Source organism: Caretta caretta, chromosome 2 (assembly GCF_965140235.1).
Source record: "Caretta caretta isolate rCarCar2 chromosome 2, rCarCar1.hap1, whole genome shotgun sequence".
Taxonomy (NCBI): Eukaryota; Metazoa; Chordata; order Testudines; family Cheloniidae; genus Caretta; species Caretta caretta.
Window position 1 is genome coordinate 176,806,074 of NC_134207.1, and position 23,227 is coordinate 176,829,300.

The 23,227-nt window shown below is 41.6% G+C and overlaps 1 protein-coding gene across 6 annotated transcripts in view; it reads left to right on the plus strand.

Annotated features, from left to right (window-relative positions):
• The window catches only part of GLI3 (GLI family zinc finger 3), a 246,887-nt gene that overhangs the window by 191,803 nt on the left and 31,857 nt on the right, over positions 1 to 23,227 (plus strand). For 5 of the 6 annotated variants that reach the window (XM_048839132.2, XM_048839131.2, XM_048839134.2 and 2 more), the window contains 3 exons: positions 5,430 to 5,646; positions 7,199 to 7,315; positions 8,833 to 8,973. In XM_048839132.2, coding sequence (XP_048695089.2) covers positions 5,430 to 5,646; positions 7,199 to 7,315; positions 8,833 to 8,973 — 475 coding nt within the window. The remainder of the gene's footprint in view (positions 1 to 5,429; positions 5,647 to 7,198; positions 7,316 to 8,832; positions 8,974 to 23,227) is intronic. The other variant, XM_048839133.2, reaches the window with a different exon arrangement.

Here is a 23,227-nt window from a genome sequence, read left to right on the forward strand (position 1 = left end):
GTTTTGAAAGGACAACAGGAAAAATCTCAGTAGCCTTGCCTTGCCTTGATCCCCCTGCAACAAGAGAAAGAAATGAGAGGCTGGATTACTGGATTTGTTAAACTTGCCACATGCTAATTAAGATTCAGGAAATCCATTCCAGATTCTCATTCAGTGTCAGCAGTTTTGTGTATCCCAATTCTTTTGGACTTCACCATTAACTGTATTGTTCAGCAGTCTGAGTGATTTCTCAAGGGCAGCAAAAGAGCTGCTACTCTCTGTTCCCCAAGATCCCTCTCATCCTTTCTGCTTCCGTCCCACCCTTTTCTAAATCATAAAGAGCAGCCAAACCCTCCTGATGACAGCATCTTATGTAAAGGCGACCTTGAGCCCAGCCAGGTCATCTTGTCTAATAAGTGGTCTTCAGAAACAGTTGGAGAGAATTGTTCTGAGGCAGGAGTCTCAGCTAGTTAGGATGTCAACTTCATGGCTCTACAGAGGTTGCCATTTTTGAGTTATTCCACTGAGATCTACTAGCTAATTGATACCCCTTCTTCCTATGCTGCCTCACTAACTACTTGGCCAAATTTGAGTGGTACTGTGACCCCATGCACTTGGGGGTGGGGGGAATGACCCCATGCAACACCACTTCCACAGATTTGGCCCAGCCTGCCCACCCTCAGAGGGGCTGGGGCAAACCCAAGTGCCACGGCAACCCTGGAGGTGGTGACGCCCTGAGCGGGAAGCTGAGCCCAGCCAGCCCCGTGGGATAGAAGCCAGGAGAGAGTGATTGGTGTCATGTTCTCTCATAAGCACCACCCCTTGATGTATCCCCACCCCACAGCCTGACAACACCACATCTCCCATACTTCCTGTGTGCCCCCTCCAGCTCCTCTCCGATTTACCCTTCCCCACAGCTGTGCAATTCCAGTTTTCTCATGCCAGCCGCACATCCCCAACCCCTTCTGTCCCCAACCACTTCCCCCAGCCCCCCACTTTACCCTCTGCCCCTCATGGGCTGTCTGTCTGGGCTGTTTGTTTTTGGGGCCTTCAGATTTCTGCCCCTTCCCCCAGAGTCCGCTGTCCTTATATCATTCCTCCAGTCTCACACTGAACCCCTACACCCTTCTGCCCTCTGGTTCCTTCCCAGAACTCCCAACTCCTTCCTCACCAAACCCCCAGCCTCCCCAATCCCCACACTTCACCTCCAGGCCTGCGGATTGCACCCCCTCCACCTCTTTCCCATGAGCTGTGGGTATGTGTGTGTGTGTGTTTTTGGGGGGGTCTTGGCTCAACACCCCTCCTCCCAGTTGCTGGTGGGGGGTCCCCAGTTGTTCATATATGGCTGGAGAGTCTGGAATCTTAGCTCTGATACCTCCACTCTCCTGCTGGACTCTTATGGGGGATCAAATATGTGAGTAGAAAACTTTAGTGTTTTATTGTCTTGTAGCTTATGTGAAACAGTTTAACATTTTGAGAATGAAATGTTATGAAGTTCTGAACAGTTGAATCGCCATGTTTGAGGTGTATAATTCAAATTTCAGGGAGAAATTCCACAATAAAAACCTGCACTGGGGCCCATCTTTGTGTTCTTCTGCCACTGGGTGGAATATGTGTTGTCAGGCAGCACATGAAAATCATGATATCTTATTCTCAGTTCTTGCAGTAAGGTACTGAATAAAAGGGAGAAAATACAGAGACAAGGATTCTTCCTCTTTCCAGCCTCACTCCCCTGCTGAGTTTTTTTTAGAGCTTCTTATGCTATTGCTACCTTCCAATATACACCACTTCCTACGAAGATGGGAAAAGAGTCTGTTTTGTCTGCCATGCTGCTAGTTGTCTGTCCAACTTGTAATCTAGCGCACAACTTTGAAATGCCAAGTATATTGCTGTGAAAGAGTTAAGTCAATAAGTCATGCCCTCTATTTGAAGAAAGTGGGGTGAATACAGAGGGCCTTATGGGACAACATGGTGGCCATTGTAAGTCATTTGCATTATTCATGCTGGATATTTTACAGTTGCATGGATGTAGGAATAAAGCCTTCTCTTTGATAACGTGTGTGTTACTCAAAGCAGTGCGAAGAAAGAGAACATCTCTGTAGGCTAGGGTTTATCATTTTCATTCATCTTACTGGTGGGTGGCAGCTAGGGCCATCTTTGAATTGTACTTGGGAGAAAAAAGCATATAACACATCTCCTGTTTCCTTTTTAAAGTGCCCATTTCCATCATGAGATCTACTGATGAAAAGCGCCACGTAAGAGCTAGGTGGTATTATTTTTAATATTATTATATTGGGGAGCACCAATATAAAATATAGCAGCACTGTCTGACTGCATGCAACAAACCGTTGGGAGTCCATTAGTTTAAAAAAAGAAAAGCAGTACTTGTGGCACCTTAGAGACTAACCAATTTATTTGAGCATAAGCTTTCGTGAGCTACACCGATGAAGTGAGCTGTAGCTCACAAAAGCTTATGCTCAAATAAATTGGTTAGTCTCTAAGGTGCCACAAGTACTCCTTTTCTTTTTGCGAATACAGACTAACACGGCTGTTACTCTGAAACCTGTCATTAGTTTAAAAGGCATCTTAAAGTTGGAAGTAAGATACAATGTTTGTGTTGTTTTCATGTATGTGAAATGGGGAGTGGAACGTGGTAATCGTTGGCTAAGAGAAGGTCCTTCTTAAGTGTGTGTGCCTCTCTTTGGCGGGATTAAGTCGAGAATATTACAAATGTTATTCGCTGAGCTCCAATAAGTATAAGTGAACAAGTTGCTCAGGAGCACTGAGTGCAAGTAGAGCTCACTCGTGGTGGTCTTGCAGTTTCTTTACTATCCCACAAAGATCCAGATCCAAAGGTCCGACCTTGACATTTCACTGTCAGCATCTCAAGGCACTGATATCACAACAGCCATACTGCCTCATCAAAGGAATCTCTGTTTGGATTGCAGGCTGTCCAAAAGAACTGATTGTAAGAGATCTTTTATGCACCATTCCTTTTAGGGCTAAATTTCACTCTAGGTCGGAGATGACCATGTGTCAAAGGCAGTAACATATAAGTTTTTAAGAACAGATTTTAGCCATTAATATCTTGTGGATTAAAACTAATATCACTTTTTTTTAGTATGTAGGACCTAACGTATAGTGGCCAAAGTTTTCAAACCCGAGTGCCTAAAGTTAGGTTCCTAAATTTATATTTGAACACCTAAGTGGCTGGATTTTCAAATGTGCTGACCACCTGCAGCTCCCATTGAAGTTAATTTTTATTTGAACTGGTGCAGGTGAGAAGAGGATCAAGCCATTTGTGTCCCTACATGTTAAGTAAATATTATAATTTATTCCCAGAACACACCAGGAATAAAATACCAAGCACTTAATTCACATTATTTGAGTATTGTATTTGTTGACCCAGAAGAACTGGGTAGCATCCTTGGGACTGTACCACCTAGATTTTGGACTACGTGTGACTTTGGACCTCCACCTGATTAATCTGTAGTATCTATAGAAACATAAATGCTTAGTAGGGCTACACGACTGCTGTTTCAGACTGGTGTGTGACGTTGTAATTGTATGTTATTTTTAATGAACAGAACAGTGTAGTTACACTTAGTAATGTGTTCACTAAAAGGGAAAAGGGGTGTTAAATCATTGTGTTCTTTGATGAATGGCTTGTACACTGAAGAATAAATTGAACAAACTGGCATAGAGCTCAGTGAACATGAAATCAGCTATTAGAAGAAAGCTTGTGAACAAATTCTGAGCCTGATATGCATCTTTTGATTAATGTCCTATCAATCATCCATAGTGGCTACCTTAGCCAAGTCGTGCTGTAATCATTCATGGTTGCTTACAGGAACACTGGCAGGGACTGTAGGGCTGCAATAACTGAATATTATTACTGATTTCTCCCTAACTCTTGCTGTGAACAATTACTGTTTTCACTACATTTCTGCCTCCCTTTATTAAAAGAATACAATGCAAAATGAAAAGAGAGTTCCTCAAAGACTGGTAAAATTCTCCCAGGGTATTCTTAATGATATTCTGTCCTAAATGGGCAGACTATTGTAATGCGGAGTTCTCACCAGGAATAATAGTAATGTAATCACGTTGAAGCGGTCTCTTTATGGATTGTAGTCAAACAGACAAAATGTATAGTCAGATTAATGAACATAGGCTATCTGTAGAATTATTACTTAAAATGGTTGAAATGATTTGAATTATTTTTTATCTCAATGTTTTCGGTTAATGTGCTTAACAGTAACAGCAATTAAGACTCCAGACTTTAAATTTGCATTAAAACCACCTTTGACATTACAAGAAACCTCGATTCTTGCAAGTTATTTTTTTGTACACGCACGTGTCCAAATGTTTTTAATTTGCCAGGATCTTTTAATTAATTCTTTTTAAGAGAGAGAGAAAAATAAAAAATACATTTTTTGTGAATACACTTTTTCTTTTTTTTTTTTGGCCAATGTGATTGTAAGCTATTGGCAAATGATTGCAAGACTATCCCATGGCCTTGTCAGAGGATTTAGCTTCAAACAATTCATTTCTAAAGCATGGCACAAAAACAATGATTTGGCACTACTTACTAGTAGAGAGGTCTTTAGACTGCTGTGTAATTTCCTCAGAACTCACACTAGTCTGGGAAATACAGCGGGGTAATGAAGTGATGACAGGTATTAGCATGCATAATGGGCTTTAATAGACATTTAGTGTTGTTTAACTAGAAGAGGGAGAAGTGCTTTCCCATTGGAATATTTCTACATTGAAAAACATTGATCACCAATTTCAGAGGGGAAAGGTTAATCCATCAATTTCTGTAACCAAACGGCACTGATGGAAATTCTTTAGGTGACATTCTGGATGAACTGAGCTTTCCATCTTTACAAACAAATGAGTGATATGACAAGCATGTTGTTCAAACCACATTTAACCAATTGATTTTCTCTCCTCTTGTAATAAGATCTGGAGACATATGAACGCGCATAGCATGAAAGGAATTGCTTCATACACGAGAACATACAGAGCTACTTATCAATAAAAGTACTAGCAAACATGTAATCGCCCATTCTTTTTCTGTATATAAAGTTTGTTATTGTAATAAATAGCTGTTATTGAACTGCTTGCCTCTTGTTTCCGATTTCCTGAATTTTATTTCAGGCAGCTTTGTGTGTATTGTTGGTAAATGGGAGTCTTTTTAATGGAAGGGTAGAAACATGATATTTTCTATAATATCATTTTTGCTCTCAGTAATCAATTTAACCCAGATTTGGATTTAATAGCAATGTTTGTCATTTGTTGGGGGAGGGAGAAAGGGGGAGGAGAATGAGAGGGAAAGGGATAGCTTTTTGTCTATGCTACTTTAATAGCTGGAAATGTAAACTACCTGTACAACTCAACACAACAATGGTCCTTATCTCTTTTTTGTTTGTTTTTCCTCCTAAATTCAGTCCTGCTCTGAGTTTCACTTACCCTCCCACACCGGTATCCCTCCAGCAAATGCATCAGCAAATTATAAGTCGTCAGCAAACCCTAGGTTCGGCCTTTGGACACAGCCCTCCACTCATCCATCCTGCCCCAACTTTTCCTACCCAGAGACCTATCCCAGGCATCCCTAGTGTCCTGAACCCTGTCCAGGTCAGCTCTGGTCCTTCCGAGTCCACGCAGGTGAGAGCAAACAAAAGAAACCTTTGCACCTTGTTAATGTAAAAAATAAAACAAATCACATTGTCATGTTAGCAATTAATCACTACAGTCACTGAGAACCTTGGATAACAACTTTCTTGCGGCTATGGCGTTTGCAGTCCTTTATTATAAATCACAGGAGTGTATCTGTGATTTCTGATTGGTAGAATGCTTTCTGTCCCTCATAAATATTTCAGTGACTCCTTGTTCCCAACTGTCACTCCTGAATCAGACAACTTAATCCAGGTGTGGAGTGGGGGAGGAGGGAAAGCATGCAGGAAACCACAGCATTTTAAAGATAGGAACTGCTCATTCCCAAATCAGGCTAAATATAATGACTATACAGATGTAGGGTGACATTCTACTCTGCTGCACAGCGTAAATCCAGAGAAACTCCACTGATTACTTAAGGTTTTTACTGATTTGTGCAGAGTTTGATTCACTGGACCTGGATTCATCATTGTAGTTGCACTGACACATAACTGGAGTAGTGCAGTAGTGAATCAGGTTGATATTTTGGATTCATTATGGTTTATGTTGTCATTGTTAATCATTATTTGTTTTTAGCATGGCCTAAGATTGGTTCCTTGTTGTACTGGCTGCTGCAAAACTTGGAGCTAATTCCTGCAACTGGATCTGGACAAATCCCTGCAGAGCCCCCGTTGATTTTAATGGGGCTTCAGGCAGGTTCAGAGATGCACCCAGCAGATCCACTTGCAGGTGCTAGCATTCAGAACAGCCAAGGCCGGCCTTACGGGTGGGCAACATGAGCCACTTCCCAGGACATTGTGGTCAGGGAGGTGCCGTGGTCAAGAGACAAGGCGTGGGGAGGGCCTGGGATACGAGGCTGCGGAAGGGAGCTTGTGGCAATGGGAGAGATGCAGTGTGAGCCAGGGGCCATTTTCTCTAAGGCCAGCCTTGAGAACAGCCTGAGATACAAGAGGTGAAATGCTGGCCCCAGAAATATCAGTGGAAGTTTTGCTATTGACTACAGTGGAGCCAGGAGTTTCTCCCAAGATTTTTTGGCCTATGGTTTTGTATTAGCTCTCAGATCTTCTCCTAATTCCACCACTATAAGTCTCAGAAAAATGCTGAGATTCTATCTACAGATGTAAAATAAAATATATAGCCCTTCTTGTAAGTAAACTTTCCTTCTTCTCATGTTGATTGCAGCTAATTCACAGTGATCTCACATTTCAAAATGGTAATCACCTTTTGAATTCCTAATTGCGTGGAATATTGACTCCTTATTACCTTTCCCCATCCTGACAAAAGCAACAATGGTTTATCATAATGAATTACACAGAGTGTATTCACTTATATTTTTTCCCCCTCTCCATTACACGTTCGAATGATGCAGCTATTCTGCAAGTTAATGCTATGTAATTGAATACAGTATAATGGCAATAGCCAATATAATTAACAATGTAGCATCTCCAAATAAAGTTGTTTAGCCGATGCTGCATATTTCCGTTTGGAGCTCTGTGTATTTATCACACTCTAATTTTGTCTTTTGGGGGAACAATATCTGCAGCAGAATAAACCCACAAGTGAATCTGCAGTGAGCAGCACCGGGGATCCAATGCACAACAAGCGTTCCAAGATAAAACCAGATGAGGACCTCCCCAGTCCAGGTGCAGGAAACATGCAGGTACAGCATGCAGGTTTCATTAATCAGACTTTCATCTCACTGCCAGACAGAAGGCACATCTTATCTGTAGCACGTTTTAAGGCTTTGTGGCCCTTGGCCTAGCATACATGGATGCACACACACACTGCTTCAGTCCATAATACCAAGGGATGATTATAGAATCAAATGTGAACAGTTATGACCTGGTTTGTTTTATATTTTTGCTGGGGGAGGGGGTGGGGAGAGACTTGCATCTCTGTATGTCTTTAGAGGAGTTTTCAATCCTCTGTTTGCTGTGGTGTATTTGGTGATAAAAGGTGAAACTGAAGCACTTAGGCCCTGCTTCAGCAGAGTATTTAAGCACATGCTTAAAGTTACGCACATGCTTAAATCTCATTGACTTCAACTGGGCTTTGCATGTGCTTCAGTGTTTTGCAGATTCAGGGCTTCAGCATATGATTCTGATCTCATTTGCTATGCTTTTTCACCAGCATAACTCTCTGACTTTGATAGAGTTACTTCTGATTTACACCAAGGTTGGTGAGATTAGAATCAGGTCCTCAGTCTTTTCACTGAATCCATAAAACCAAAACCAAAGTCCATCTAAATCCTACTTGGGGGTCTGAAGTAGAAAATAGCATGTCTTCATAATCTGAAACAAATGTTCAGAAAGACTCCTAACATCTGACTCTTAGCCTGAGCAAATAGCAAGCTGGGCAGAATGGGGCTCTGCTAGGAACTGAACCTATACAACCACACACATACACACGTTCTGGGAAAAAACCAAATGCATCCATCAAGTATCCTGAAAATTATCAGTCTAATTTTGGAAGAAGTTTCACATTCCAAGCCTATTACGGGATTCAGAATTGAAGTACATTTTAGATTGATGATCTTGCTTGCAAGTGCAGCCATAGTATTTGATCCCAATTTTGATACCCTTACTCATACTGAATAATATTTCACTCAGTCATAATCTCACTGAAACAATTGGGACAACCCATTAAATTAATCCAAGTATTAGAAACAGGCCCTTTATGATTTTATTTTAATTTATTTCATTGTGACTTCCAGTTATTTTTATTAAGACGTTTTGACCCTTCACCTCCCTTCTTCCCCCAACCCTCTTCCACCTCTCATTGATATTGAATGCCAGCAGGTTTGAATAATTCGGGACATGATCTGCCTTTTCTCTTTTCCTCTTCTATCAGTTTGTGTAATAAGGCACCACGTGAGGAGGTTCCTGCAGAAATGATCTGCACTGGATATTTCTGGAAAATATATTGTTAAAAGAGGGAACCAGCTCTTAGAGAAATAGCCCATCTCCACTGTTTGGTTTACAAGGCCCACTCAGGGCTTCTGTGTTTTACATGTATGTGGGTAATGAGCTGAATCAAGAATAAATTAATCTAAATTGGGCTTTTCTTACTGTACCTTTCCTTTAATATTGAAGTAATTCATCTTTCTTCCCCCTCTTTATCAGAGTTTCTTCTCACCTCTCTTCACACCTGGATTGTTTTTTGTTATTTTTCCCCCAGGAACAGCCAGAAGGAATGACCCTTGTAAAGGAGGAAGGGGACAAAGATGAAAGCAAGCAGGAGCCCGAAGTGGTCTATGAGACGAACTGCCATTGGGAAGGCTGTTCACGAGAGTTTGACACGCAGGAACAGCTAGTGCATGTAAGTTAATGGTATTCAGGAACTGGGTTTTAAAACTATGTGACCTTTTTCATGGGGGTCAGGTTCTCTGACCCTGTACTGAGTCAAGTTTCTTAGCTAACAGCGTTGCAAACTGGAGAAGGGTTTATGAGTTTCTGAGAATAAAGAAAACTGTGAGCCAGAGTGCTTGACCTGTTCAGTCAGCTAAAGCTTAGTGTAAAATTCAATAAAGTCTTCAATAGAGAGTGTAATGGCTCTGATCCTGTAAGCCAGCAAACACTATTTTGAGTTAGAGACTTTGATAGTTATTGAGTAATAGTAAGCTGGACATGAATTATTATTAACCTTTACCCAAGTTTGATTTTTTTTCCTAAAGGGATTATAACAATAGAAAGAGGAGAAGGGGAAATTCTTCCCTCCCCCTAAGGATTTACAGTTTATTTTATGTATCAATTTACTGTAGTATGTGCACTGAGGTGGATTACTTGGCTGGATATGTATAAACTGGGTTACTGCAGTCCCTTGAATTAAGGCAAATCTTGTAGCCTTTTTCATTCCAGGTCAAAGGTTAGTCACACACACACCTCCCACTAACATTTTTTTTTGCATTGTTTACAACTGTGTAGTACACTTGGCGAAATATTGCACCATCAAATATAAGAATATCTCTTAGCAAACACACTCTTCCCCTATTGCTAGCCCATGGCAACTCTATTGACTGTACCTCTGTTAAATAATCAAATAGCCAAATAGTAGAACTATTTTAATGATGAACTTTTAAAAAATGATCTCCTGTGCCCTGACTGGGGATAGAGATGCATACCAATGTTATCAGTTGAAGACAACAGAGCATCAAAACCTCGATGTTTTGTGAAAAAACACCATACACAGGGCTGTATATAATGCATAATTCATTCCTTTATTGGGCCTATAGTATTAAAATAAACCTGTTGATAAATGTACATTTTTTCATGTTTTTTTATACATTCTAGAGCACTATAGGTCAGACCGTCCGCTGGTGCCCATCTACACTGGCTAACGATATTGCCCAGTGGGACTAAGGCTGCATTAGCAATTTCCCGTCAAGACATATTTAACAGTAACAAATTTGTGATGCAGAAATTATTGCTGTATCACAGATTAGAATATGCCAAGTAGTTCAAAAGTAAATTTATTTCAGTGACATTATATTTTCACATTTTTACATAAGCCATGGGATTTTTTTTTTTTTTTTTTTGGAGACCATGTGAATTATTTTTGAGCAGAGGGGTAATATTTTTTTTTAATGAAGAACAACTATTTCAACAGAAGCCACAAAGACTTTGAATTTAGAAAATTAGGCCCCAATCCTGCGGGACGGGTCGGTTTGTTTTCCTGCAGTGTCCACAGGTTCGGCCGATCGCAGCTCCCACTGGCCACGGTTCTCCGTTCCAGCCAATGGGGGCTGCGGGAAGCATATATTCCTGATATATGCTAATGATTGCAAGATTGAAGTATTAGGATGCTTGGAAAATATTTCTGAATATTCAGAAATGATCCAGTGTTGATGATGAATCATTTCCACCAAAATGTTAGAACTAAAAGAGAAAGGCAGACTAAAAATGCCTTTGGTAGTGAAAAAAGAGGAAAGTTGAAATTGTAGACATACAATCTAATTGAACTCTGCTGTGCATGTTATATAGCTAACATATTATAGTATTAAATGGCACTGCAATGTGAGATTTTAAAAGTGGAGATTGTTACTGACCTGATTTGCAGAGGGACCCATTACATTGGTAAGAGACAGCAGCAAGAATTACATGGAAATAGAATGTTTCTTATATTTGAAAGCGATTAATATGGGACCTCACAGCATTACAAAGAAAAAAGTTCTCTGTGGCAGGGACTGTGTCTTCATATGTGTTTGGACATGCTTAGTACAACAAGACCCCAATTCTGATTGGGGCCTCTCAACACAAATGAAATAATAAGAGCAATAATAGTAAATAATAATGATAACTGCCACTTCAAAGTAGTACAAATCAAACTACAAGAGTCAGCATGATCCAGTGGATAGAGCACTGACCTGGGAGCCTATTCCTGACTCTGCCATTGATCTGCTATCAGATTTTCAAAGGTTTTTAGGCGCCTAATACTTTAGAAAATCTGGCCCTTCACCTCCGTGAGCCTCCTTTTGTCTCTCTTAGATTGTGAGCTCTTTGGAATAGAAACTGGCTCCTACTATGTGTACAGACAGCACGTAGCACAATGGAACCTAGATCTCTGCGGGTTCTAAGCACTTCTGTAACAGATATAATAAATACTTACAACTGGGAATTTGGCCAACAGCATTTAATAAAAACAGTATATTAATGATAGGAGGAGATTTTCAAAGGTGCAAATTGCATTTATGTGCTTAATTCCCACTGAAGGAGTTAGGTACCTAATTAGCATTTGGACTAGGGCTGTCAATTAACCGCAGTTACCTCACACGATTAACTAAAAAAAATTAATCGCGATTAAAAAAATTAACGATGATTAATCACACATTTAACAATAGAATACCAATTGAAATTTATTAAATATTTGTGGATGTTTTTCTACATTTTCAATATTGGTTTCAGTTACAACACAGAATACAAAGTGCACAGTGCTCACTTTATATTATTATTTTTTATTACAAATATATGCGCTGTAAAAATGATAAACAAAAGAAATAGTATTTTTCAGTTCATCTCATACAAGTACTGAAGTGCAATCTCTTTATCGTGAAAGTGTAACTTACAAATGCAGATTTTTTTTGGTTACATAACTGCATTCAAAAACAAAGTCTAAAGCTTTAGAGCCTACAAGTCCATTCAGTCCTACTTCTTATTCTGCCAATCGCTAAGACAAAGAAGTTTGTTTACATTGACGGGAGATACTGCTGCCTGCTTCTTATTTACAATGTCACCTGAAAGTGAGAACAGGCATTTGCATGGCACTTTTGTAGCCAGTGTTGCAAGGTATTTACATGCCAGATATGCTAAACATTCGTATGCCCCTTCATACTTCGGCCACCATTCCAGAGGACATGCTTCAATGCTGATGATGCTCGTTAAAAAAATAATGCATCAGTTAAATTTGTGACTGTACTCCTTGGGGGGAGAACTGTATGTCTCCTGCTCTGTTTTACCCGCATTCTGCCGTATATTTCATGTTCTAGCAGTCTCGGATGATGACCCAGCACATGTTTGTTTTAAGAACACTTTCACAGCGGATTTGACAAAACGCAAATAAGGTACGGATGTGAGATTTCTAAAAATAGCTATAGCACTTGACCCGAGGTTTAAAAATGTGAAGTGCCTTCCAAAATCTGAGAGGGACGAGGTGTGGAGCATGCTTTCAGAAGTCTTAAAAGAGCAACACTCTGATGCAGAAACTACAGAACCCGAACCACCAAAAAAGAAAATCAAACTTCTGCTGGTAGCATCTGACTCAGATGATGAAAATGACCATGCTTCGGTCCGCACTCCTTTGGATAGTTATTGAGCAGAACCCATCATCAGCATGGAAGCATGTCCTCTGTAATGGTGGTTGAAGCATGAAGGGACATATGAATCTTTAGCGCATCTGGCACATAAATATCTTGCAACGGCAGTTACAACAGTGCCATGTGAATGCCTGTTCTCATTTTTAGGTGACATTGTAAACAAGAAGCGGGCAGGATTATCTCCTGCAAATTGTAACCAACCTTGTTTGTCTGAGTGATTGGCTGACTAAGAAGTAGGACTGAGTGGACTTGTAGGCTCTAAAGTTTTACATTGTTTTATTTTTGAATGCAGGTTTTTTTGTACATAATTCTACATCTGTAAGTTCAACTTTCATGATAAAGAAATTGCACTACAGTACTTGTATGAGGTGAATTGAAAAATAATTTTTTTGTTTTTTTACAGTGCAAATATTTGTAATCAAAAATAAATATAAAGTGAGCACTGTACACTTTGTATTCTGTGTTGTAACTGAAATTAATATATTTGAAAAAGTAATAAACATAATTTTTTTTTTAAAATTAATGGTATTCTACTGTTGTTTAACAGTGTGATTAATCGTGATTAATTTTTTAATCGCTTGACAGCCGTAATTTGGACCTTTGAAAATCTCCTCCTATGTCTTTAATATTATATTGCTTTTATTAAAGACTGCTGGTCAAATGCAGATGTTCCCCCTCTGAGGTTCTGACATTGTGTGCAGTGTGTGTCCATGCAAATTAGGGTAAGATAGAATACGTAGTTGTGTAGTGTGAGTATATTAATTCTTATTTAATATTTATCTTCAGGTAGCAGCTGGAGGCCCAATCAGGATTGGGATTCCATTGTATTAGACGCTGTTCAGACCTCTACAAAGAATGTCCTTTTATTGGCATGAGTTTGTAATAGCTGTGTGACTCATGCATGAGTGAGTTATGCAAGTCTTCACAAACAAGTACAAATAAATTGGTTAGTCTCTAAGGTGCCACTAGTACTCCTTTTCTTTTTGCAAATAAAACCTCTGTGTCACACCATTCTACCATGTGCTCCATAAATTTCACATATTTTACAGAAAGGAGAGAGCTTTAACATTTTTAAATTGGAACTGTAAACGTGCCACTGGGGCAGGACTGAATATTGGCTACTCTGCATGAGACCACTGTAGTTTTTGAGGAAACGCCATATTTAAGTAAAAGACAGAGATCTTTCTGTAGCAGATTTGTTTTGTTTTAAGCTGCTGAGAGGTTTGCTATGTTCAAATGAATTCCAGTGCAGAGGGATTAGTGGGCAGAGTGCAGGTGAAGTTGTGTGAAGGGCAGGCTAAATGTAATTTATCACATAGATATATCACTACTTGTGTGGGAGGAAGATATTTATTTGTATTTATCTGTGTGTGTGTCTCCTGATTCTACTCTCTCACTGAAATAGCTCTGTTGACTTCAGTGAATTTGCTCGTGATTTTCGCTGGTGTAATAACAGGAGAATCAAGTCATGTGTGTGTACGTGTGCGTGCGTGTGCACATAGGCGCACGTACTACATCTACAGAGATTTTAACAGGAAACTTCTCAACTTTAACTATGGCAGAGCTGGTGCTCTGCTACCATATAGATCAGAGGTGGGCAAACTACAGCCCATGGGTCACATCCGGCCTGCGGGACCATGCTGCCCGACCCCTGAGCTCCTGGTCGGGGAGGCTAGCCCCTGGCCCCTCCCCCACTGTCCTCCCTCCCCCGCAGTAATGCCGCCGCACAGGCAACGTGGCTTGCGCCCACCCACCTCCCAAGCTTTCCAATAAGCCTGTCCTGCCACTCTGAGCGGCAAGGTAAGGGGTCGGGGGCTGGGGTGGGGTTGGATAAGGGGCAGGAGCTCCCAGAGGGGCAGACAGAGAACAGGGAGCGGTTGGATGGGGTGAAGGTTCAGAGAGGGGGTGGTCAGGAGACAGGGAGCAGGAGGGGTTGGATAGTGGGTGGGGTCCTGGGGGAGTGGTTAGGGGCAGAGGGTCCCGGGAGGGGGCGGTCAGGGGACAAGGAGAAGGGGGGGTTGGATGGGTCAGGGGATCTGAGGGGGGCAGTCAGGGAGCGGGAAGTGGGAGGGGGCGGGGAGGGGGCAGGGCCCAGGCTGTTTGGGGAGTCACAGCCTTCCCTACCAGCCCTCCATACAGTTTCACAACCCCGATCTGACCCTTGGGCCAAAAAGTTTGCTCACCCCGATATAGATTATATAACATACACACAGACTATGTATGTGTGTATATGTACACACAGCATATATATTACAGGACAATTAAATCTAAATCTTAGGCATACTAATCACTATTTGATACTATTTTTCTTGCACTGCTTGTGTATCCTAATTTCCTCTGCCATTAGTATGAATTGTCGGTACTCAACAAAAGCAGGAGTGGACCCCAAGAGATGGTGTTTTCTTATTGAATTTATAAACAGAACTTTACTTGCTCTGCATAAATAAATAAAAATATACACAAAAGAGGTGTTATGGACCCACCCCAGAGGATTTGACACTGTAACAATTTCAGTGGTGGTTCATATTTTCAAGTGGTGTGTGCCACTTAGAACTCAGCATGGTTAAATTTTCCCAATACATACACCAAGAGGCAAGGTGTTAAACCACTCAGATGCTGTGCTTTATTTATAGCACCTGTCCATCCTTCCCCCCTCCCCCCAACAGTTAATAGAAAGATTCATGATTCTTCATGGTTGTCTATCTCGTGTCTGACAGTACCGACTGCCCTGCTAAAGCAAGTCACTATCTATAATTGATATCCTTCTATGGAATAGGGTGCCGGTTGCAATTGAAGGGTTTTGCTGAAAGCTCTTAAATCCTGACAAGTTCTGCCCTTGTTCTGGTTCAGTCGCTGAGCTACACTGCTGGAATTCCAGGGTTATTTGAACTTGGTGCAAAAGGGGTGCATGTGTTTCACATTAGCAAATCACAAAGTTGGAGAGTAGTATTAGGGCCTGGGCTATATTCGCCTGCCAGGTACATTGAACTCCTGAAAAGCTTGCTTACTTCCATTACTGTTTGCACATGTGTGTTACATATTTCCTTCTGTACATCCTTCAAAAAATATCTTATTTATTTTAGCACTTCAGTTTGCTGCTGGGGTCTTTATCATGCAGCTGTTTAATTAATTTCTCTGCCCAGCGAGATATTATAATTGGGCTTAGCTGAGCTCAAGTTTGTTTTAAATATTTGATAAATGTTCTCTAACACCCAGAAGCTAATAAGATACTGTATATTTTTTTAAATCTGCTTTTTATTGCAGTTTGCCTTCCTCCCACCCCACCCCAGCCCCAAGAAATCCGTGAGACTAGAAAGAACAAAATATTACGAAGGGGTTAGACATTAAAGATAAAAAATTGTTAAAGAAAATTATCCTTAAAGGAAACGAATGAAGTTATTGTTTAAATATTAACACAATGGCAATCAGAAAAATGCAACACTGTTTCTCATCCCTCCCCTGCTTGCTGTGTAGCCTTGATGATAATTATTCTTTTATTTGAAAACACAAATAGTTATACTTGAAGAACTATAGACCTATTTTGGTTAGTGTTTTCCGCTTAATCGTACAGCAGTAAAATCCTCTTATGGTTCTTGTGTTTGATTATACAAGATCAAGAAAGCCCTAAACTCAGACTGACAGCATACATTTTGCATTTTAATTTTCTGAATCCTTCCTATGCATTTATAGGGCTAGGTTGCCAGATATGCTCCCCCAAGGGTGGAGGGATACCACTGCCCTTGCATTCCACTGAATGCAAACCTGCTATTGCACCTACTTCTGTGCAGGCAGTGGGAAGGCTACTTGTACTTTATGCACACCTCTTGGCATATACACAAGGGTCAGCCACAATCTGGCCCTTGATATTTACAAAGACCAATCTACGAACTGCAGCATGGCCTGTACCCAATAGGACTTGCCAGGTATTGGAGCCATTCAGAAGAACCAACATGTGGCATTTCCTTCATTGACTTTCCTCCAGATTCTTCCTTGGAGGCAGAGGGTTGCACCTCACTCTCACAAAAGAAGCAGAGGGTTCAGCCCCCAAAGCCAGCCCATGCTCCCAGATCAGGGCTACCCACCAGGACATCTAGGCCAAGCTTTTCAGGAATAACTAGTGATTTTGGGTGTCACAATCTATGATACCCGATCTGAGGCACCTTAAATAAGGCCTGATTTTTCAGACACTGCTAAGCACTCAGCCACTGAATATCAGCCCCCTTTAGGGTGATGCAAGTTGGGAACCCAAAAATTGAGGCACTGGAAATTACTAGTCACTTTTGAAAATCTTGGCTATTCTGCTTCTGCACTGCCTCCTGGTGCTGCTTCTGTTCCCTTTCGGAATGGCTGTGGTGGGCAGGGATTGGACAGCTACCTACCTTAGCTACCTACAGTGTTCCAGGGCATGGAAAGGACTCCATTCCCCATGCTGAGACTATGGGCAGGTTACTGGCATGGATAAGAGGTTGCAGGGTCAGGCTGTGACTGAGCATGTGAGACGCACCTGTGTGCACATTCAAGAAAAGGTCCTTGAAAATCTTATGGCCAACGGAACAAACAGACCTGCATGGACCAGGATGGCAGGGTTCCACTGACAACAATTTAGCTGTGCATTGGCATCTTATTTTAAATAGGCAGTTACAAATACAGCCCTTCTCAAATGTGGTTAGTCATCTGCTGTATTCTTTCTTTCTTTTCTTCAGCGCTGACCATGCGTGCGGTACTGTACGTAAAGGCATGGCCCCAGGAATTGAGGGGCTTAATGATCTAAAGGAGCTTCATGACACACGTGTATTTAATGTATTTTTATTTGAAAGGACTGTTTTCAGTGTGTTTTGTTGTTATTTTATTCAGTTATATTGCAGTATCACCTAGCAGCCTCCACTAGGTCAGAAATTCATTGTGCTTGGCAGTGTAAAAACATGACAGCCCTTGCCCTGAATAGCTCACATACGTTTCCTTTCAGTTGAAATGACTGAAGAATAGATTTGACCATTATTTTAATTGTTATTTTCTAGGTGGAGCATTTTATCTATAACTAGCAAAGTTATTTTTCCCTTATTGGGTCCGGACTTTGCTCATTTTCAAAATGTGGACAATTAATCTTTCTCACAGTAGGGTGACCTGAGTGAAGTCCAGATCCTGGACTTAATGATGGGCTTGGGGAGGGGCAGAGCTTTTTAGAGGTAAGAGAGAGCGATGGAAAGGTTTTTCAACACCTCCTCTGTGTGTTTTGTAGCTGTCCTCAGAGCTAGGATGATAGTAAGAGGAGGCACATGCATAGAGGGTCTTCGGTGAATTTTGAGTTCTTAGATTTTGAATTCCCCTCCTCCCCCGCCCCGAGTTTATTTTAAAAAAAAAAAAAGATTATGGGGAAATTATCCCCCCCCCCCCTTCTTGCATATGGCACAGGGCTGCCAACTGCACAGCTAGAGTGTCCGTGTGTGGAGTTGTTGTTTAGAGCACCAACATGCTTTCTAGAGAGTAAAAAGGCACATCTCTGCCCAACACACTTGTGCTCTCTCTCTCTCTGACACACGTTCTCTGTTTAGGCATATAGTAGAATGTTTGGTTGAAAAATATACTAGTAAATTACATCCCGGACCTCTGACCCCTATCAAAAGTAACTGTGTAAGTGCTCTTGGTTTCAAGGCTAAGTAACTCCAGACTCACTTAATGGCTGCTACACAGCTGGTTTCCACGTGCAGCATGCAAAGTCAGTAGCCTTGAGGGCCTGGCACATCCCCCGCCCACCTTCAAAATGTCTCTTTTCTGTGGTCTGCGGGCTGCCTGTGTATTGGATGGTCATACCTTTTGCAACCCAGGGCTGTGTTTAGAGTAAGCCCTGCCGTATTAGCTACATTTCCTTGCTCGCTGGAGGCCTGATCCAAAGCCCAGTGGAGTCATGCCAGTGGGTTTTGATTCAGGTTCCCTAAGTGGTCTATTACATAGTGTGTATAAGCTGGCATCCCGATGCAGAGTATGGCCTTCAGTGAACCAGCGAGGAAACGGAAGGTTAGGTTGTTCTGGTTGCTTTTATTTTTTAAATAGAGAGAGGGTTGCAAATAAACAAACCACCCTAATCTGCGAGGAATTAAAAGGGGATTTAGAGAGAGGCCATGTAATCATTTCAATTCTAATTGCTCTATAATTAGCACTTCTCTTTCAGCATCAGTAAACCTTGTTGTTAACCTACTACTGCTTTTCGTTTGCACTGCTGGAGCCAGTTAAACTGAAAGGAAAGATGAGCTGCAAGACGCAGTTTAACTAGCACAAGTGGGCACACAGATGGGAAGGACCAGGTATGATAACAAGCAAGGGGATTGGCTGTGCTTTTTGAGTGCAAAGACGTACAGGGGGAGTCTTGTGGCAATGAATATTATTTTGCATGTCCGGTGGCTGGATTGGGTAGCTGTGCAATCACACTGGCAACTTCTTTCTTGTTTTAGTTACATGAGTCAGGTGATTTCCAACATTTATTCCATGTGTGAAATAGCGGTTGAGGCCCAAATCCTGAATATCCCCTGCCTGAATAAACAGTGTTTAGACAAATGTGTGGAAAAGGCACGGGACAGAGCAATGGACTATTCAGCACTCATGTATCATAGCTGGTGCATAACTGATTGTATCTGCTAGTCCAGAGTGTTGGGAAGAGCACAGTAGGCCCAACTTGCTGCCACCCCCACCATAGGGGACCCGGGCCAGCAGATTTACTCTTGTTGAAATTCACTCCTGTGCAGAAAATTGCTGTAGAGCTTGGTTCTGCCAAGTGCAAGTTCTTCACTGTCTGGCACCCCACATCCTCCAGAAGAAATGCAGTGTTTCTACTGTGCTTTGCCTCCCACATGGCTGCCTACAGGGTAGAAGGCTGGATTTGCTCTACAGTGCACACAAGAAAAGCTAGATTCAAAATCTTTGATATGAGGGCCCCATTTTCCACATTGGCCACCCAAACTGTGCCTGAAAGGTTTGCGTGTGCAGTGATTGCTCCTGGGAATCTATGCGGACCAGGTTATTACATGTGGAAATGCTTGATCATGCATAGAAATGGCAGTTTTGCATGTGTCAGTGTAGGCTTGTGGGTATGCAGTTACATTTAGCTGATGCATTTTAGACAGTTCTAAGAATTTGATGCTAAAGTTTCAGTTGCTCTATTCCCTTTATTCTATCTTTTTTGCAGAATCTTTTGTTTGTGTAACTTCTTAATAGAAACAAGCAGCGGATCCTTTTACCTGATTGAATACATTCAGTGGTTTTGCTCTGAAGCTTTTATGCTCGTGTGACTTTCCTCAAAGTGCTGGGTATCTAATCTATAAAATGAATGGGTGGTGTTTTTGTCAGGAGTGGGTAGGTTTGGTGGCTTGTACTGTAGGTATGAGGTCTGCAAATACCATTCTTACATGTATCACTGGGTTGAGATGCTGCAGTTCTTAGAGTGAGATAAAGTAGTCAAGCTGAAAATGAAACAAAGCTCTAACTGTATTCCTCCTTGTGTTTAGCAGAGATAAACTTCAGTGGAGTCTCAATGCTGCTCCGTTTGGCTTCTGGCAGCAGCTTTAATTGGTAAAATGCAGATTTTTTTTTTTGATCAAGAGAGGATTATTCTTGTTATCAGTCTGGAGCATCTTATTTCAAGATGAAAAGACTTTGCTGAATTACAGATGCCAACATTTTTACAAAGCACTTTGGCGATTGACATCTCAAAGAGAGAGTATGATTTATTAGCCTATAATGGCTAACACTGAGTGCTGGTCTAGGTCCCACTGATTTGTGAAATTGCTTAATATGAATTGCCTTTTGGTGTAATTCAAGCCCCAGGTTTCTCAAATAAACTTAGTATATAAAGTGTATGTAACATTTTGTATCTGCAAGGGGGGAGGGGAAAGGATGAGGAACACAAAACAAGAGAAAGAAAGAAAACCTGCTTTAAATCCATCTTGGTGGTGCTTTTTACAGTAGTTTGGCTGATAAGCTGGCAGGGTAAAGATTAATAACGCGGCTTGTCGCTATCAGTACTTGCTTGTCGATTCTCTGTAACAGGGCTGTCTGTTCAGCATGGAAATTATTGATTAAGTAAAAATTGCTATTATATTGTGAAGTGATCCATAATCACAAACAGTGGTGGACATTCCTCTTTCACATCCCAAGCCATGCATCAAGTTTTCCCTTGCAGTAATTTATTGTGTGCTGACGCTCCCACTCATTAGGCTTATCCTCTCCTACATGTGTCAAGAAAGCACTAAACGAACAGCAGCAGCACGGTGGCAGGTGGGAACATACTAAATTTTCAGGTGGAAGGAGGAGGTTAAACAGCTCAGCTAGTTCCAGCCATTCCTTTCCATTAGCAGCTTACCTCCAACAGTGCTTTTCTCCAGCTATGGGCCTGATCCAACTTCCACTGAATTTAGTGAGTTTTTTGACATACGTTTCAATGACAACAGAATCAGGTGCCACAAATATCAGGCCTCTAAATGCTCATTATTCCATGTGATTCTATTATGCAGTTGTCACTTACATTAATTACCGTACGTGGCTGAAGTTCACCCAAGCCCGGAAGGGAATAAGATCCCATAGCAGGGTTGGATAGGAATAGGGCAATGCAGACAGCAGTGAAGTTGAATAAAGTCTGCACCCTCCTTTACATCTTGGAGCATGGGGGACAGTGGGTGATTTAAGACATAGTCTTCTATGTTGCCTTAGTTGACAGGCTTCCTGAGTTTAGGATTCCTGAGTTAGGGTTGCTTCAGTTAAGGCTTTGTCTTTTTCTCTCATCTTATTTTTTCTTAAATCAGAGAAATTAAATGCAGCAAACGAATGTTAAAATCATCATCATTAACATTATTACTACTAATTCTCTTACTGCATTTCTATAGCTAGTATTGATGCACCATTTGCCAATGATTTTTGCACTTTAAAACATTCCGATTTTGCCATAACTGGATAACAGTACCTCAGTATTTGTACTATTCCTTATACTTCTGTATGCTCAGTTTAAGGAGTACTGCAAATTCTGAGTTTATTTAATTACCTAGGACGATTAGCAAGTTTTTAAGTATGACCACTCTGGTTCAAATTAAGAGAATACTACATTTTTTTTCTAACAGGGAGCATATGCCTTGCACACTTACCCATACCTCTGTACAATAGAACCACTTTCTCTGAATGGATCAGAGCCAGGAGATTACCAGCTAGGAAATTAGTTGCCAAGGGGAGTCCAACCCTTAAGAGTCAGTAAAAAGCCTGAACAAATCACATACCAAAGGCACCAGGCTCCGGCTCTGATGGCTTTTGGATGAGGAAGCATTATAAAGCCACAGGCTGGTCACCAAGAATGCCCTTCCATTGGCGCCTGTGGATTTCTTCCTAGGCTAGCACATTCCTGTCAAATTCCAGTGGCCACAACAGGGCATAGGGAAAGGGATGATCATTGAGATAACCCAGACCTACATTAGCTAGGGTTTTATATAATAGTAACTTCACCTGGAAGTGAATTAACAGAAATATATGCTCTTCAGTTCTCTCCTATATACGGCTGGCAATTGTGTTCTGTGCTACCTGACACTTATGAGTAGCCTTCGTAGCCTTAGGCTGAGTGTGTTGCAGTAATCGGGCTTTGAGCTGGCAAGGCAAGGATTACGTTGTAGTCTGTATCTGAGAAGAAGGAATGCAATCTTCTCGCCAGCAACAGATGAAACGAAGAATTAGTGGTCTCTGCTTATGTCTGGGAGTCTGGGAGGAAAGGTGAGACCAGCAAGACCCCAAGATTGAACGCCACCTTGACAAACTGAAGACAAATGCTCTCATGGCAGATGCAGTCCCCATCAATTCCTCAAAATGCTTCCCACTCCTAACAAATATCACACCCAGACCATCTGGATTGATCCTGAGCCAGTTAGCCTTCATCTCAGTCCCTGTTTCTGCTATACATCGGGAAGCCAGGAAAACACCTCTGTCCAAATTTCCTGGAAAGGAGACCTATCAGGTGAAATCCTGGCCCTATTGAAGTCAATGGCAAAACTCTGATTAAGTTCAATGAGGCCAGGGTTGCATTGTATCTGAGTCTCATCGACATATTAATAACACTGTATTCAGAGTGCTTCAGCGTTCCCCTCGTGGTTCTTCATGCATAGTGAACAAGTCAGGTAACATGCCCGCAGAGCGTTTTGCAGTTTGAGTCATGGAAAGAAAACGTGGAAGGTTGGGCCGTGGCTTGGGGGTGCACCAGGGATGGTGAGAGGGTGCTGAGGGCTGACTGTAGAGCTGGTGGGGACGTTGGTTGGGAGGAATGGCTGGTGCCGGGTCGGAGATGTACCTATAGCCACAAGTCAGTGGATACCGATCTTATAAGGATTATAACCTTTTGTAGCCCTGACCCATATTCTATGACAAGCTCAAAAGAGAAACCTTACAAGCGCTTGAGAGATTAAGTCTGAATAGATAGCTAGCCGAAGAAGCCCAGGTCCAAGCGTAATGCTTGATGGGGTCTGTAGAAGAGATATTGCTGCATATGTGTCCAGTTTTGAGACCCACACTACAAGAAGGATGTGGAAAAATTGGAGAGAATCCAGTGGAGGGCAACAAAAATGATTAGGGGACTGGAACACATGACTTATGAGGAGAGGCTGAGGGAACTGGGATTGTTCCAGACCTCTAATCATTTTTGTTGCCCTCCGCTGGACTTTTTCCAATTTTTCCACATCCTTCTTGTAGTGTGGGGCCCAAATCTGGACACAGTACTCCAGATGAGGCCTCACCAGTGTCGAA